The sequence below is a fragment of the Diabrotica undecimpunctata genome, chromosome 4 (assembly GCF_040954645.1).
Source record: "Diabrotica undecimpunctata isolate CICGRU chromosome 4, icDiaUnde3, whole genome shotgun sequence".
Lineage (NCBI taxonomy): Eukaryota > Metazoa > Arthropoda > Insecta > Coleoptera > Chrysomelidae > Diabrotica > Diabrotica undecimpunctata.
Genome location: NC_092806.1, coordinates 53,182,726 through 53,196,001, shown reverse-complemented (window position 1 = coordinate 53,196,001; position 13,276 = coordinate 53,182,726). Strand labels below are relative to the sequence as shown.

The 13,276-nt window shown below is 32.2% G+C and overlaps 1 protein-coding gene across 1 annotated transcript in view; it reads left to right on the top strand.

The window, feature by feature from the left end:
• Positions 1–12,859, top strand: part of Mms19 (MMS19 nucleotide excision repair protein) — a 53,798-nt gene extending 40,939 nt beyond the window's left edge. Inside the window, exons 8-12 of the mRNA XM_072529481.1 lie at positions 1,173–1,324; positions 4,417–4,520; positions 6,642–6,786; positions 7,567–7,737; positions 12,613–12,859. Of these exons, the coding sequence (XP_072385582.1) occupies positions 1,173–1,324; positions 4,417–4,520; positions 6,642–6,786; positions 7,567–7,737; positions 12,613–12,801 (761 nt within the window). The 3' untranslated portion in view covers positions 12,802–12,859. The remainder of the gene's footprint in view (positions 1–1,172; positions 1,325–4,416; positions 4,521–6,641; positions 6,787–7,566; positions 7,738–12,612) is intronic.
• Positions 12,860–13,276: the final 417 nt, after the last annotated feature.

The window sequence follows — 13,276 nt, the reverse complement described above, 5'->3', positions numbered from 1 at the left end:
TTGTTACGCACAACGAGTGTTTACGCTTTGAATATCAAAACAAAAATGATTTACAAATCTGAGCATCAAATTAGAAATGTTTAGGTACCTAATTCAATAAACTGGGAGATTTTGGAAAATCCCTAAATTAGGAACAAAACTATTAGCCGTTTACCTGCTGTTAAGATACAATAAATTGTAGATAGATTTGGGGATTAGATCATAAAATGCAAATGAGCGAACCCTTAGCGATTATCCAATAACTGAATGCCTCAGTGACCGAGACTTTCTAAGAATGTTGAGGGCTACTTAAATTGATCTTCTTTGAAATTGTAAATGTTTTGTACCTGTAGAGATTACGTACTTAAATCATTTCTTGATTAAAATGACTACAAAATTTTATACAAGAATTGAAATAAATTGGTATGTTTAAAAATTTTCAAATACAGTATAAAAATCTGAACTTTTATGCACTTTATGCAAACTTTTATACAAATATGCCAAAATATGAAATATTTGCATAAAATATGCACAATATGCAAAATATGCAATATGCATATTTGCCGAAGTCTAGTAATAAGTTTTAGGCGTGGGTAGCTTCCATGACGATTTGCCGATATCGTGCTCGATCTTGCGCGGCATCTAATAATTCATCTGCTGATAAGCCAGTCCATTGACGAAGGTTTCGGAGCGATGAGTATTTCTTCCTAGCAATTCCTTTTTTTCCGTCGATCTTTCCGTTGAGTATCAACTGCATTATCCTGTATCTGCTTCCTCTCATTATACGCCCCAGATATTCGAGTTTTCTCTTTTTTATCATCTATAATATTATCACCAATACCTAAACAGTACTTTTTTAATCCTCAATTGTCAAATTATTGTGTTCGAGGTCAAAAGCAAAATATGTGTCTTGTTTAAACTGTTATAAGCTACAGTTCAGTGGCTGGACTACGTGCTGAAGGTATTTTGCAACGTTTTAGTTCTTTGCCTTCGGTCTCATTATAGTAGTAATGAGAAAACAATTTTTCCTTACTGTTTTTTGGCACTTATAGTCAACGGTAATAAGATAATAAGATCGGGTCTTAAGTACACTACATAAGAGACTCAGTTGTATTTAATTAACGTAATATTAAAAACATTTTTTTATATTTTGGGCTTTATTCTTTTTATGCAAATTTTTTATATTGTTTTAGACGAAAATTTAGCCGAATTTTTAAGTAAAACAAAGGAGATGTGTTCGTCCTCTGTAGTAAATTATTCAAAAAATACTGTACTTTTATTTTCATGGATAACAAAAGCATTATTAATGAGAAATCATCGTTGTGGTCTGACTTGGTTAGATTGGGTAAGAACTTATTTATTTAGTATATAAGATATCAGCTATGTTAGTATAAATCATATTAAATTTTTAACTTGAGTTCTTTCATTCTCTCATTGGTTTCTTATTATAGTTCTTTCAGTTTGTGTATTCTATAGTTACTTAAAACGCCATATTGCCTTATATTCATGGATAACAAGACCAAATGTAGACCAAACAAAAGAAATTATGCCACGTATTGAAATAGCACGTGCATCATTCGTTAAACTTTAAAAAGTTTCTTTGTTGTCGGGATATAAGATTAGGACTACGCCTAAGAATGCTTCGGCTTTACGTATTCACTACTCCTCTTTATGGCTTGCATGGAAGCCATAAAGCTTTATGGAAACATGGACATTAAAACAAGTGCATCTGAATAAATTGGCCGCCTTTGAATTTTGGTGTTACCGAAGAATCCTACGAATATCATGGACTCAAAGAATGTCAAACGCACAAGTTACTAGAAGAATAGGAAATGGAGCTGAAATAATATTGATTATTAAAAGAAGAAAACTTGAGTACTTAGGCCATGTGATGAGAGGGCAAAGATACTCATTATTTCAGCTTATTATGCAAGGCAAAATTCGAGGAAAGCGAAATGTGGGAAGACGAAGATTATCGTGGCTTAAAAACTTGAGGGAATGGTTTGAATGCAGTTGTGTAGAACTATTTAGAGCGGTAGTCACCATGGTCCGCATAGCCATAATGATTTCTAACCTTCGTTAGAAGATGGAACTTAAAGAAGAAGAAGTCTTATATTCGAAATAATACTTTCATCTTCTGGTAACCTCAATTGATTTTCATCTATCAAAAATTAAACCACAGGACACAAAATAAAAACCCTTGAAGGCCTTTAGATAAACATTAAAAATCAATAATGTAATGGGTTTCTGTTATAGACACTGTAATATAGTATTTGCGACTGAGACATGGAATGTAAACGATTTATAGACCGTCGGATTTCAATACGAAGTTCAACAACGATTTTATCCCTTATGCCTTTTTGTGTTTTGAAAATGTCAATTAGATAAGCAAAAAAAAGGTAATTTAAAGTTGAACCGGTTTACTTTTTTTTTAAATTCAATTTTCCTTAGTTTTCTTGATTTTCCTTATTTTTTCCAAGTTAAAATTTTTCGTTTTTACGACCTGCCGTTATATTTTTTTTGCAGGCTCCTTATCGTAAAAACTGCCAAACTTTCAAGTGGCATGAACGAGAAAATCACTGACACTGACCTATTAACATTACCTTTTTAGGTTATAATTAACACCCCTAAGGCACCAGTAGTTGTTACGCCAAATTTAAAAAAATGTGATATTCCTCTATCGATTCGTAAAATGGCATAGGGAAGAAAATCGTTGCAGCAGATGCGATTTTCTTCTTTATAAAAGAAAACTCAATCTTTACGCAGATTTTCCTAGGAAGCCCCACAGTTTTCACATATTTTCTCTCCTCGATTTCATCTTTCAGTGCTCTCAAAGGTACAAGGGAAAAACCGTGTCCGTAATCCGACGGTCTATTACATTAACACAATCAGTTCGTCGTTTTATATTAATTTATGGCTTTGAACGGCGTTCTTTTTCGAAGCCTAAGAAAAGGAGACTACAAGCCTTAGATAGCATTGATAAAGGTTAACTGTTCTGTAATTGCACTATCCTAGAGATTTAATTCTTTGACTCCAAAAATCACTATCAGCAATTTTAAATTACAGATTATTAAAAATTGCAAAATCTTCGATGGTATTTGCTACAAAAGTAACCTGCCAACGAAATATTCAGGAAACTAAAGGAATATTTTTAAAAAGGCTTAATATTATTAAAACTATTTCACATTATCATTGGGCGCAGAGAAATCTATTCTTTTGAAAGTTTGCAGACCACTCATCAATTCCCTCATAGGATTAATGTAAATCGGTGGAAGTTACTTGGTTTCTAGCACCGTTCTTTTTTTTTTGTTATATAGTTATATACACAGTGAGTTTTAAATGGTCTCGAAAACGGCTTGCACGAGTTTTATAGATTTTGGTGTGTAAGGTTTGTGTGGTATTTACATTGTTGTCAGATCTTCCATTTTTTTTTCAATCGCAATTGCAGTCGTCTTTACTGGTTTTCTAAAACTACTAATTTTTCTACTACTCAAATATTGACATACCTCTAACATAAATTTGTTTTCAGCAGCTGTAAGCCTTTTACTGCATCAGTTTCGTTAAACTTTTTACTAATTAATTGACAGTAGATCTTGTTATGATAGTATTAGCATATAAATTATTAAAAAATTTTCAAATTAAACGAGTTTATTCATCTACATGTATTATTTTAACTTAAGCGAAGATAATGTAAATGTAGCAATAACTCCGAAATTATAGCATTTAGGTATAGGGAACATTACATGAAAAATAAGCATTATTTCAAAAGACAAAAAATATACAGTGTGTTCTATTTGAAATAGGAAAGTTCATTAGATTTCCAGAAAAATCGAAGATCTGACAACAACGTAAATACCATAATAATATCGGCCGCATCACGAGACTCTTACAGACCAAAATCTATAAAAAACGTGCAAGCCGTTGCCGAGATAATTGAGGAGTTCCATACATAAAACTCGCTCTGTATATCTTCAAACATTGTACCTGTTATTTAAGTTTTTTTTTATTCTATTTCGTTGTTTATTATGCATATAAAAGTGGAACTGTAGGAACTCGTGGTAATACCCATAGCTATAGCATGCGCGTTAATTTACATAAAAAAATGTTTTTTGTTCGTAGCATCAATCACTTATACTTATATCACACAATATTATAAGTTATTGTGTTTCTGTGTCGCTCATTATTATAATGTGAGACAATCCAACAAAATATCTATTATAGATTTACAGTCACATACAGGTCGATTCGAATTAGATATTATGTAACTATGGGTTAAGCTGCTGTGCGCTATATGGAAACTAGTCTTTTTAACGAAAACCTGATTGTGATAAATGCTATTCATTTTCCTATTTCATGGCACTTTTTGTTTAGCTAAATGTTTTATTAATTTGTTTTTTATTTTTATTTTATTTTTATTTAACAATAGTCTCTTTTTAGTTATTGCAATTACTAGAAGACAACAGAGATGTACCTGAGGGATTTAGAATAATTATGAACGACTATTCAGAGGCACTGAGTTTAGAAGTTCATTGTAATAAATTGTAAGTACTGTCAAGGGATGTAGGTTTTTTATTTACGGTCTGTTTTTTGTAATAATACCTTGTTTCCGGGCTTATATATCGTGGTTCTTTCTCACTTTTTGTCTGACAATGGCCAGACTCATTATTACTTCCTTTACCTTTTTCAAGGTTGGTTGTTTAATCTGTGGTTCTACTATTGGTCATCGAAGTAAAAAGCCAATCTGATCATTTTTTATCTCAAAAATTCTCCTCCCCTCTGTATTTACAGTAGTTAGTCCTTGGTTGAAATTAGTGTGTCATCCCTCTGACCGCGCTGTAAAACTTAATATACTTTATTTTACGTTACAAACGGAACGTTTGGCTTATGAAGATCAGTGTTGCCAAAACTCTCAGGCACGTGTTGCTACTAGACTACCGATATACGAGTCATTCTAATCAGAGCCTTGTTCACCACTGTGTACATGTAGTTAACTTAATTTCACTAATAAGCGGATACATATAGTTGAATACACAATAATGCATTATAAATACTTGTTTCTTTAATAGACATGTATAGGTATGTAATTATTACGCGTCTAATAAATTTTTCTATTGTTTAATACCTATTACATGTTTATTAACGCTTTTGATAAGATTTCATTTGCATGTAAATGATAACAACAATTTCTTACATAAAAATGTTTCCTTGTATATAACATGCATTCCGCTTAAAGAGGATGTTATATTATTTGTATAAGTACCTGGGTATGAAGATAATTCAAGATGGAACACTCGATGCTGCTATAAAAGACAGAAACACACAGGGTAGAAAAGCCATATCCATGATGAACGGCATTCTGTGGGACCAAACAATATCTAAAGCGAACAAACAACTCATATACAACACCATATGGCCAGTTTGGCCAATGAAACAAAGAACAGGGAAACTGTTACTAACAACAGAAATGAACTTCTGGAGAAGAGCAGCAGGCAAATCAAGAATAGATCGTATACCAAATGAGAGAATACGAGAAATGATGGGAGTCAAGCATACAATAGTTGATGACATAAAAACAAAACAGTTAATATGGTACGGCCATGTACAGAGAATGCCAGATGACAGAATTCCGAAACAGATTTTGACGTGGACACCACAAGGGAGAAGAAAAAGAGAAAGGCCGAGAAGAAGCTGGAGAGAGGGAATTGAAAAAGAACTAGAGGAAAGAGAAATCCCTCCAGGCCTATGGTTAAATAGAGAAGAATGGCGGTTAGAAGTCGGAAGGCGTCGGAGAACGCTGTAAACCGACAGTAATAATATATCTGTGGTCAATTCTGCTGTTAATCAAAGAGTTTTTCACTGCCCAATGTTCGACACTGTCGAAAGCCTTTTCGAAATCTATGAATGCTATATAGAGGTATGTGGTATTCATTTGCTCGTTCTATAAGTATTTTCATACTTAGTAAATGGTCACTTGTGATGAATCCCTTTCTAAAACCAGCTTGTTCTTTCGACTGGTATCCGTACAATTTTGTCGTCAATCTATTGGTTAAAATTTTTGTTAGGAGTTTATACATTACATTGAGGAGTGTTATAGGACGGTAGTTTTTTATATTTGCTTTATCCCCTTTCTTGTGTAGGATAATGGTTACGGATTTCTTCCAGTTGTTTGGGATTCTTTTTTCTTTTAATAACTTGTTAAAAAGGGGAATGTAGAGTATTAATTACCACTTTTCGACTATATTTCACCATCTCTGCAGTTATTCCATCTTTTCCAGGCGATTTGTTGTTTGTCATTTTTTTCAATGCCTTCTTTATTTCTGATTTGCTTATTTCTGGCTGTAGCTCTGAGTTGACATTTTTTATTTTAACCTTAAGTTGGTTTTTAATTTCTTCTGGTGGTTCCTTTTTATTGGTGTTATTATATAATAATTAAATATTCAGCAAGTTTAAACTCATTTAACAAACTATTTGAATATTGTATATGACCATATTGTATCTAATAGCAGATAAATATACATAGAAACTTTTCCGATCAGTGGTGAAGCTGAATGTATCCAACAAAATATTTTTCAAACATCTCAAACTTGATGTACTAAATTGCTTGTCAAATACTCAATGTCTAGTAAATATTTGTTAATTTTAATCTGTCCCTTATTTTGCAGAGCATTGTATAGACAAAAAGCTTTTGTTTACGTAACGAATAAGATTATAGAAAAGTATAACCAAAGTAAGCCAGAATATTTAGCAGCTTTAGGATATTTATTAGAATTTACACCCCAACAAGCCATTCTACTTCAATTTCCAAAGGTGAGTTCAACAATTATAATTCTTAGAACTTAAGTGATACAATAGATCAAAACTTAAATCCTGTCAAATTGTTATGAAAAGAGAGAAGAGAGAAGAAGATCTGTTAGAGAAAATGCACCGCTGTATTTTCTTCCTCTAGACAGAGCTGGCACAACTTATCGTTAGCTCCTCAATATTTTCGCAGTAGTACGTTAGACTTATGTTTATATGGGATTAAGCTACAATTGACTGGAATGAAAATTACACTTAATAATTTTTATTTGACTCGTTTTCAAAAAATATTTTAAATTTTATCTTGACAGTCTTGCGATTTCCCTCCAAATACATTTTTTTGCATTCACAGGGTATTTTATAGATGCAGTTTTTTGATCTCTCTTGTGTGTTGTTAGGTTTGGTTTTGGACAAAATAGATCTCAGTGTGTTGGTTGTTTTGAATGTTTTTCAAATTTTTTTTTTTTGAATGTTTGAATTCCACCATACTGGGGGAAGGTCATGTTTAAACACGTTAGAATTCCTCGATAAAAATACCTGCTAATAATTGAAATAAGCATGAGTCCATGGCCAATCCAAAATTTTGTTTATAAAAATAGCTCCATTATCGCTGGTACGTTCAGTTTAGTCTTTGTTATCAATTTATCATCCCTCTCTAATTTGACTCTTATTATTTTTTAAGGATTATAAATTTAATAGACTATTATGTACGCTTTATGTATCATTTGAAGATTCAAAAGTTTTACCATTATTCGCAGACCCAGCCAAATATATATTTTTTTATTTTAGATATCTAGGTTTGTGATCTTGTGTTTAGAGAAAAACAAAGAACCGAAAGTGTTAATTGTCATTTTGGGAATTATAAAAATGATATGTAATACCAATAGTGCCTTGCTAGAGAGAAATTTGGAAGATTTCCTAAATAGGATAGTACAGTTGACCGTTTTTAAAGAGAGTATGGTGAGTATTATTTTGAATATTATTGTATAATTTATTTGGACACAAAATACAGTATAAATTTCCAATATGTATAAGTTGGTTTTATGCATATTGAAAAAATAATTTTATTCAAATGTTCAAGTTGTATATTTTGTTTTAAATTCAAAGCAAGGAGGCGAAGGAAAAAAACGAAGAAGATAAGTACGACATAATGGCTAGAAGCATGCAAAGATAACCTAAAAAACGAGGATTTTAAATAGAAACAGCTGACATGAAACAAAAGTGGAGAAGTGATACATTATTTTCCAAGTTTATAAGCCGTTGTTTGGAAATTATTTCTAAAGAATTTTGTTGATGTATACCATACCTAGTGATCTAGATTATGAAGAATTTATCTTAGAACTTTGGTACACACTAGACTCGAATGATCCATTGCTCAGTCCTGGTAGATTATGGACAGAGTCGTTCTTAGAGGTGAGAAAAACAAGAAAAAATAGATAAAAACAACAAAAAGGAAACAGGGGAGAGAACAACTCTTCAAAAAAGGGGGGCGATAGTGTTTCTAATGTTTGAGTCCCCAAAAAAAGAACAGAAATGGGATGTTCAGAAAACGAAGAGAAAATGTACATGTGCGTATCAGAAAAGTCTTCTCTGTCTTTTTACGGTTTTGAATCGTGGACCTTGAAAAAAGGTATGTGCAGAAGATTGGAATCATTTTAGATGTGCTATATCGGGGAGTACTTAAGATCCCGTGGGCTAACCGAGTGACAAATTTGGAGGTCCCCAGAAGAATGAAGAAGAACGGAAAGGTCACCATCAAATCTTGGAAGCTACAATTCTTCTGAGACATTATGCGAAATGAATCCAGATATGCCCTCCTACATGCCATTTTGCAAGGAAAAATATTTAAAAAGCGAGGTACAGGAAGAAGAACATCCTTATTAAAGAACCTTTGACCCTAGTTAAACACAACATCTGTACACCTTTTCTGCTCCGCTCTGCAGACAAGATAAGGATTGTCATTATGATCGCCAAAATTATTTGCTACAAAATATTATACTGAAACTCCAGATTACAAACACCCTGTACAATAACTTAATATGTTAATTATTCCAATATATAGATGCAATAATTAAAAATAAACAAGCAAAAACATGTTGACTGGAAGTTTTTATAATAAGATGTAATTAATTAATTTCAAGGACACTGCCTTATAATAAAAATGCAAATATATCGGAAACTAATAAAGATAGATATAGGGAAAATTTAATAAACTTACAGTATTTTTTCATTAAATTCTAAAATATGGAATGTTTCATTAAAAAATATAGTATACAGTAGTGAACATCTGATTTTATATTTTTACATACAGTACGTTAAGTTTTGGATTAGATATTGCACACTACATAAAGTGCTAAAGAAAATCATTTAGTAACACATAACAACTCATGGAGTGTACATCTCCGTCCTTAGATGTTTGTTTTTATTATCTATACCAGGTTCATTTCTTATAGTACATGAACTCGATAAAAATACACTGACCTGCATTTCTTTAAAAAAATAAAACAAAACATACACTTTTATTGAAAATAAAAAATAAATCCTAATAAAATAAGTAATAATTCCTTATGCCCTTCAGAAATAATTTAAAATTTTTGACCTTCTACGGCTGAACAGTATCCCAATCTGTCATAAAAACTTCTGCAGACAGATGAAAGAGTTTCTGTTGTAACAGAATTGGAGACTTCTCTTATTCGACTTTTTATTTCGTCCAAATTTTGGGCTCTAGCCTCAGGATGATCGTAGATGATACTTTTTAAATGTCCCCAAAAGAAGAAGTCGATGGGTGTAAGTTATGGAGAGCACGCAGGGCACTGGTAACTCGATTCGGGGAAGTATTGTTTAAATATTCCCTAATTATTCGAGCGTTGTGAACTGAACAACCGTCTTGATAAAACCAAACATTCTCCAGATTTACAGCAGGAAGATTGAGAATAGCAGGAAGAACATGATTCTGTAACTAATCGAGATATACTCTACTATTCAAGTTGTCCCCAATAAAAAATGGATCCATTATGTGGTCTCCTAAAATGTCAGTCCAGACGTTAACTTTTTGAGGACCTTGAGTTCTGTCAACAACACTTCTGTGCTGGTTTTACCGCGCCCAATAACTCGTAATGGAAGGATTGTGTCTCCCTAATAACGAAACGTAAGATTCATAAGTGAATAAAATGTTTTTAATAAAATTTGGTTCAGCATTAGCCTTCGTTATTAGAGTTTCACAAAACTCCATTCTTCCATTCTTCTTCCAACTCTCCTTAAATATTTAAAATTCTTGTAACCGTGCTTTTTCCATACTTTCGTTACAGTAACATTGCTAGAGTATGTTTCAACTGTAGTGGCGGAAATTTCTAGTAACAGTAAAGCCTCACCAAACAAAACAGTGGCGTTCCAAAAAATACTTATGATTTAAATCAAATTGTTAAAAATAGGTACACACAATTTATTGTACAATGATATTAGATTATATTTTTGGCAATATTGTACTACATTTTAATACATATTATTATAATATCACATACATTATATTGTCTGTATGTAAAACCATAGATACGTATTACAGATTACAGTATTAATAAATATTAATTACAAAGATTGTTTCAACTTTAAAACCTTTATTATTTATATTATTACTCACTTAAACGTCACAAAGTTAAATAGAAGAATATACGAAATGATTGTAATAAAGTAAAAAAATAATACATACATACAGGACAGTTTGGAAAACTTATATTCACATAAGTTACATAGGTACATCGTAATGTTAAATTATATTATTCACTTTCATAATCAGATGCACTGTCGTCATCACTAGAATCATTTAAATCTTTATTAATTACATCTATGCGACGTTCAGTTTCCAAATACTTATCTTCAACCTTGACAACATGTTCACACACTTTCTTCCAGTTATCTACAGTTACTCTAGCAAATTCCTGTTCCACCAACACTTATATGTCTTCTAACTTAAAATAAACGTTTTGTTTTGCAACTTCATTTTTTATTTGAGCCCAAACCATTTGTATAAGGTTTAAGTCTGGATGATATGGCGGGAGTTTTAAAGAAACATGTCCAAATTCTTGCAGCACTTTGTCAAATATGATCTTGTTTGTGTCGTTTGATGATTTCATACAATTGCGGTTTTAACATTGACGTTACAAATGGTACATTTTTTCTGTCAACCAAGATATAATATCCATTTTTTTAGAATGGGTGCTTTATTAATTTGTACATTATGATATGACGCATTATCAGTAACAACAACAGATCCAACCGGCAAATTGGGGATTAACTGTTATTTCATCCATTTTTCATAATCTTCTGAATTCATATCATCATGATAATCTCCTGTCTTGGCTTCTGACTTAAAAATCAAACGGGCATTCTGTATGAAACCCATCTCCCCACCACCATATACGATAACCAACCAATTGACTTACCTTCGCTTCTGTAATATTTAATTTTATCCAAATATTTAATGCATAGAGCACGAATGTCATTCCGTTCAATTAATAAACGTCGATTATCTTTCGTTTTCTTCCATTTAAATCCCAAATCTTTCACAATTCTGTAGAGAGAACTCACACTTCCAGTCCACTCGTACACCTCTTCAAACCTTTTCTGCAAAAGCTTCAATGATACACGACACCGTTCAGTCTCATGAAAACGATGAATGGTATTTCTAATGAACTGTTTTTCATACTCCCTCAAGTCTGTCACGGTTGCTTTCCTTTTAGCAAGTGTTGTAGCTGGAAATTTTAGTGCATTATTTGACTCTGCGTTTTTTAACATACTCGCTTGTTAAATGATCCTTTCTACTGTACGTAAAGATACTCCAGTAGCTTCACCCACACGTTGTTTAATACTGGTTCGATTATCTTCAGGAAAAATAGTATTTGCATATATTTAAATACATTATAAATTATTCCTTTGGATTCTGGTGTCAATCTGATCTGTTTACTCGTACCACACTTAACCATCTCCATTCTACAAAATAGTTCTAATACGCGTGGTAGCACCTTTCTTGTTGAGACTCGACAACATAATGGGACTAAATTACGAACTCGTTTGAAATCCAGTGACTAGAAATTCTCGGAAATATTTCTTATTGGTTCTTTGTATGTCCTTAACGAGTCGTTAAGAAGTCATTAATAATGACGGTTTTAAGGTTACTGATACTAAATTAGAAATTAACTTTTACCAAACTTTATTACAACGCCACTGACAGGGGTCTGATCATAGATATTCTATTGTCTGCGCGATTAACTATTTCGTGAAAGTTTGATTTGAAATAACCTCTAACAGCTAACTCTTTAGCATCGCTTTTACTTGAACGTGTTGAATCTACCTCGATTGTTGCACAAATTTGTGTATCCCGTATTATCTTTCCTCAACATTTTTCTGTTGACACTTCTTGAGCGTGACATTTGCAATTTGCAAATTCTGCAATTTTTGAGGCAATAACAAGTCTCAAATTTTTAAACAATATTATGAATTTACTGTACGCAAGGAATTGGTCTCCCCTCAAAACACACAGAAAATAAATCTACACACTGTTGTCCAGAATTACCACCATAAAACCATTTTATTATTTGAACTTTTTCTGCGGGAGTATAAACAGACATGTTGTTTACAAAAATAAATTAAAGATCTACGCTGTTAACGCTTTAAACAACCACTGTATAATGACAAATTATTGGCGACGGGTCAACGAAGCAGGTTCGTGAAGAATCGACGGTGCGCAGTGTTGTTATTTATAGGGTGTATATCTAATCTAAAACTTAACCTACTGTATATTCGTATGTAATCAATTGTAAATTATGATTTTATTTTCAGAGAGTAAGAATGGAAGCCATTCAGTGTCTTACAGTCTTCTCGCTGGTGTTCCCTGTATACAAATTATTGCCGTTAAAATCAACAGTTATATATACATTGGGAACTTGTGTAGATGACAAGAAACGATTAGTGAGGAAAGAAGCTATGGAAGCTAGATCTTTATGGTTTTTATTAGATGCACCTGTATGAATTTAGTCATCATAAAGTACAGATGTATAATAGTTTTAAATACAGTTTCTAAAAAATATGTATTATAAAATTTATTGTTTTTAATTGTCCTTAAATATTTACTTGATGAATTCTAATCCTCATCGTAACCTCTTCTTAATTGTCAAGGAGTGTAAGATTTCACTATTATTGACTATCTTTATTGGAAATTTACTATAATTTCGGTTTAAAATAACATTACTTTGACTTTTCGATTTCTAGTTCGGAAATCGTATATATTAAATTAGTTTTTAGGATGATTTCCAAAGTTGAAATGGAAACGTCAAACTAAACCTATTTTAAACTGGTTAATTCCCAATAAAAACAGTAAATAATATAACGTACAAGAAGAATTCTACGCGTGTCCGGAACAGAACATAGAATCAAGCTATTAATTTAAGCTAAAGGTAGAAGGTCGAACACTAAGAGGAAGATCTCCAACACGATGGGTAGACCA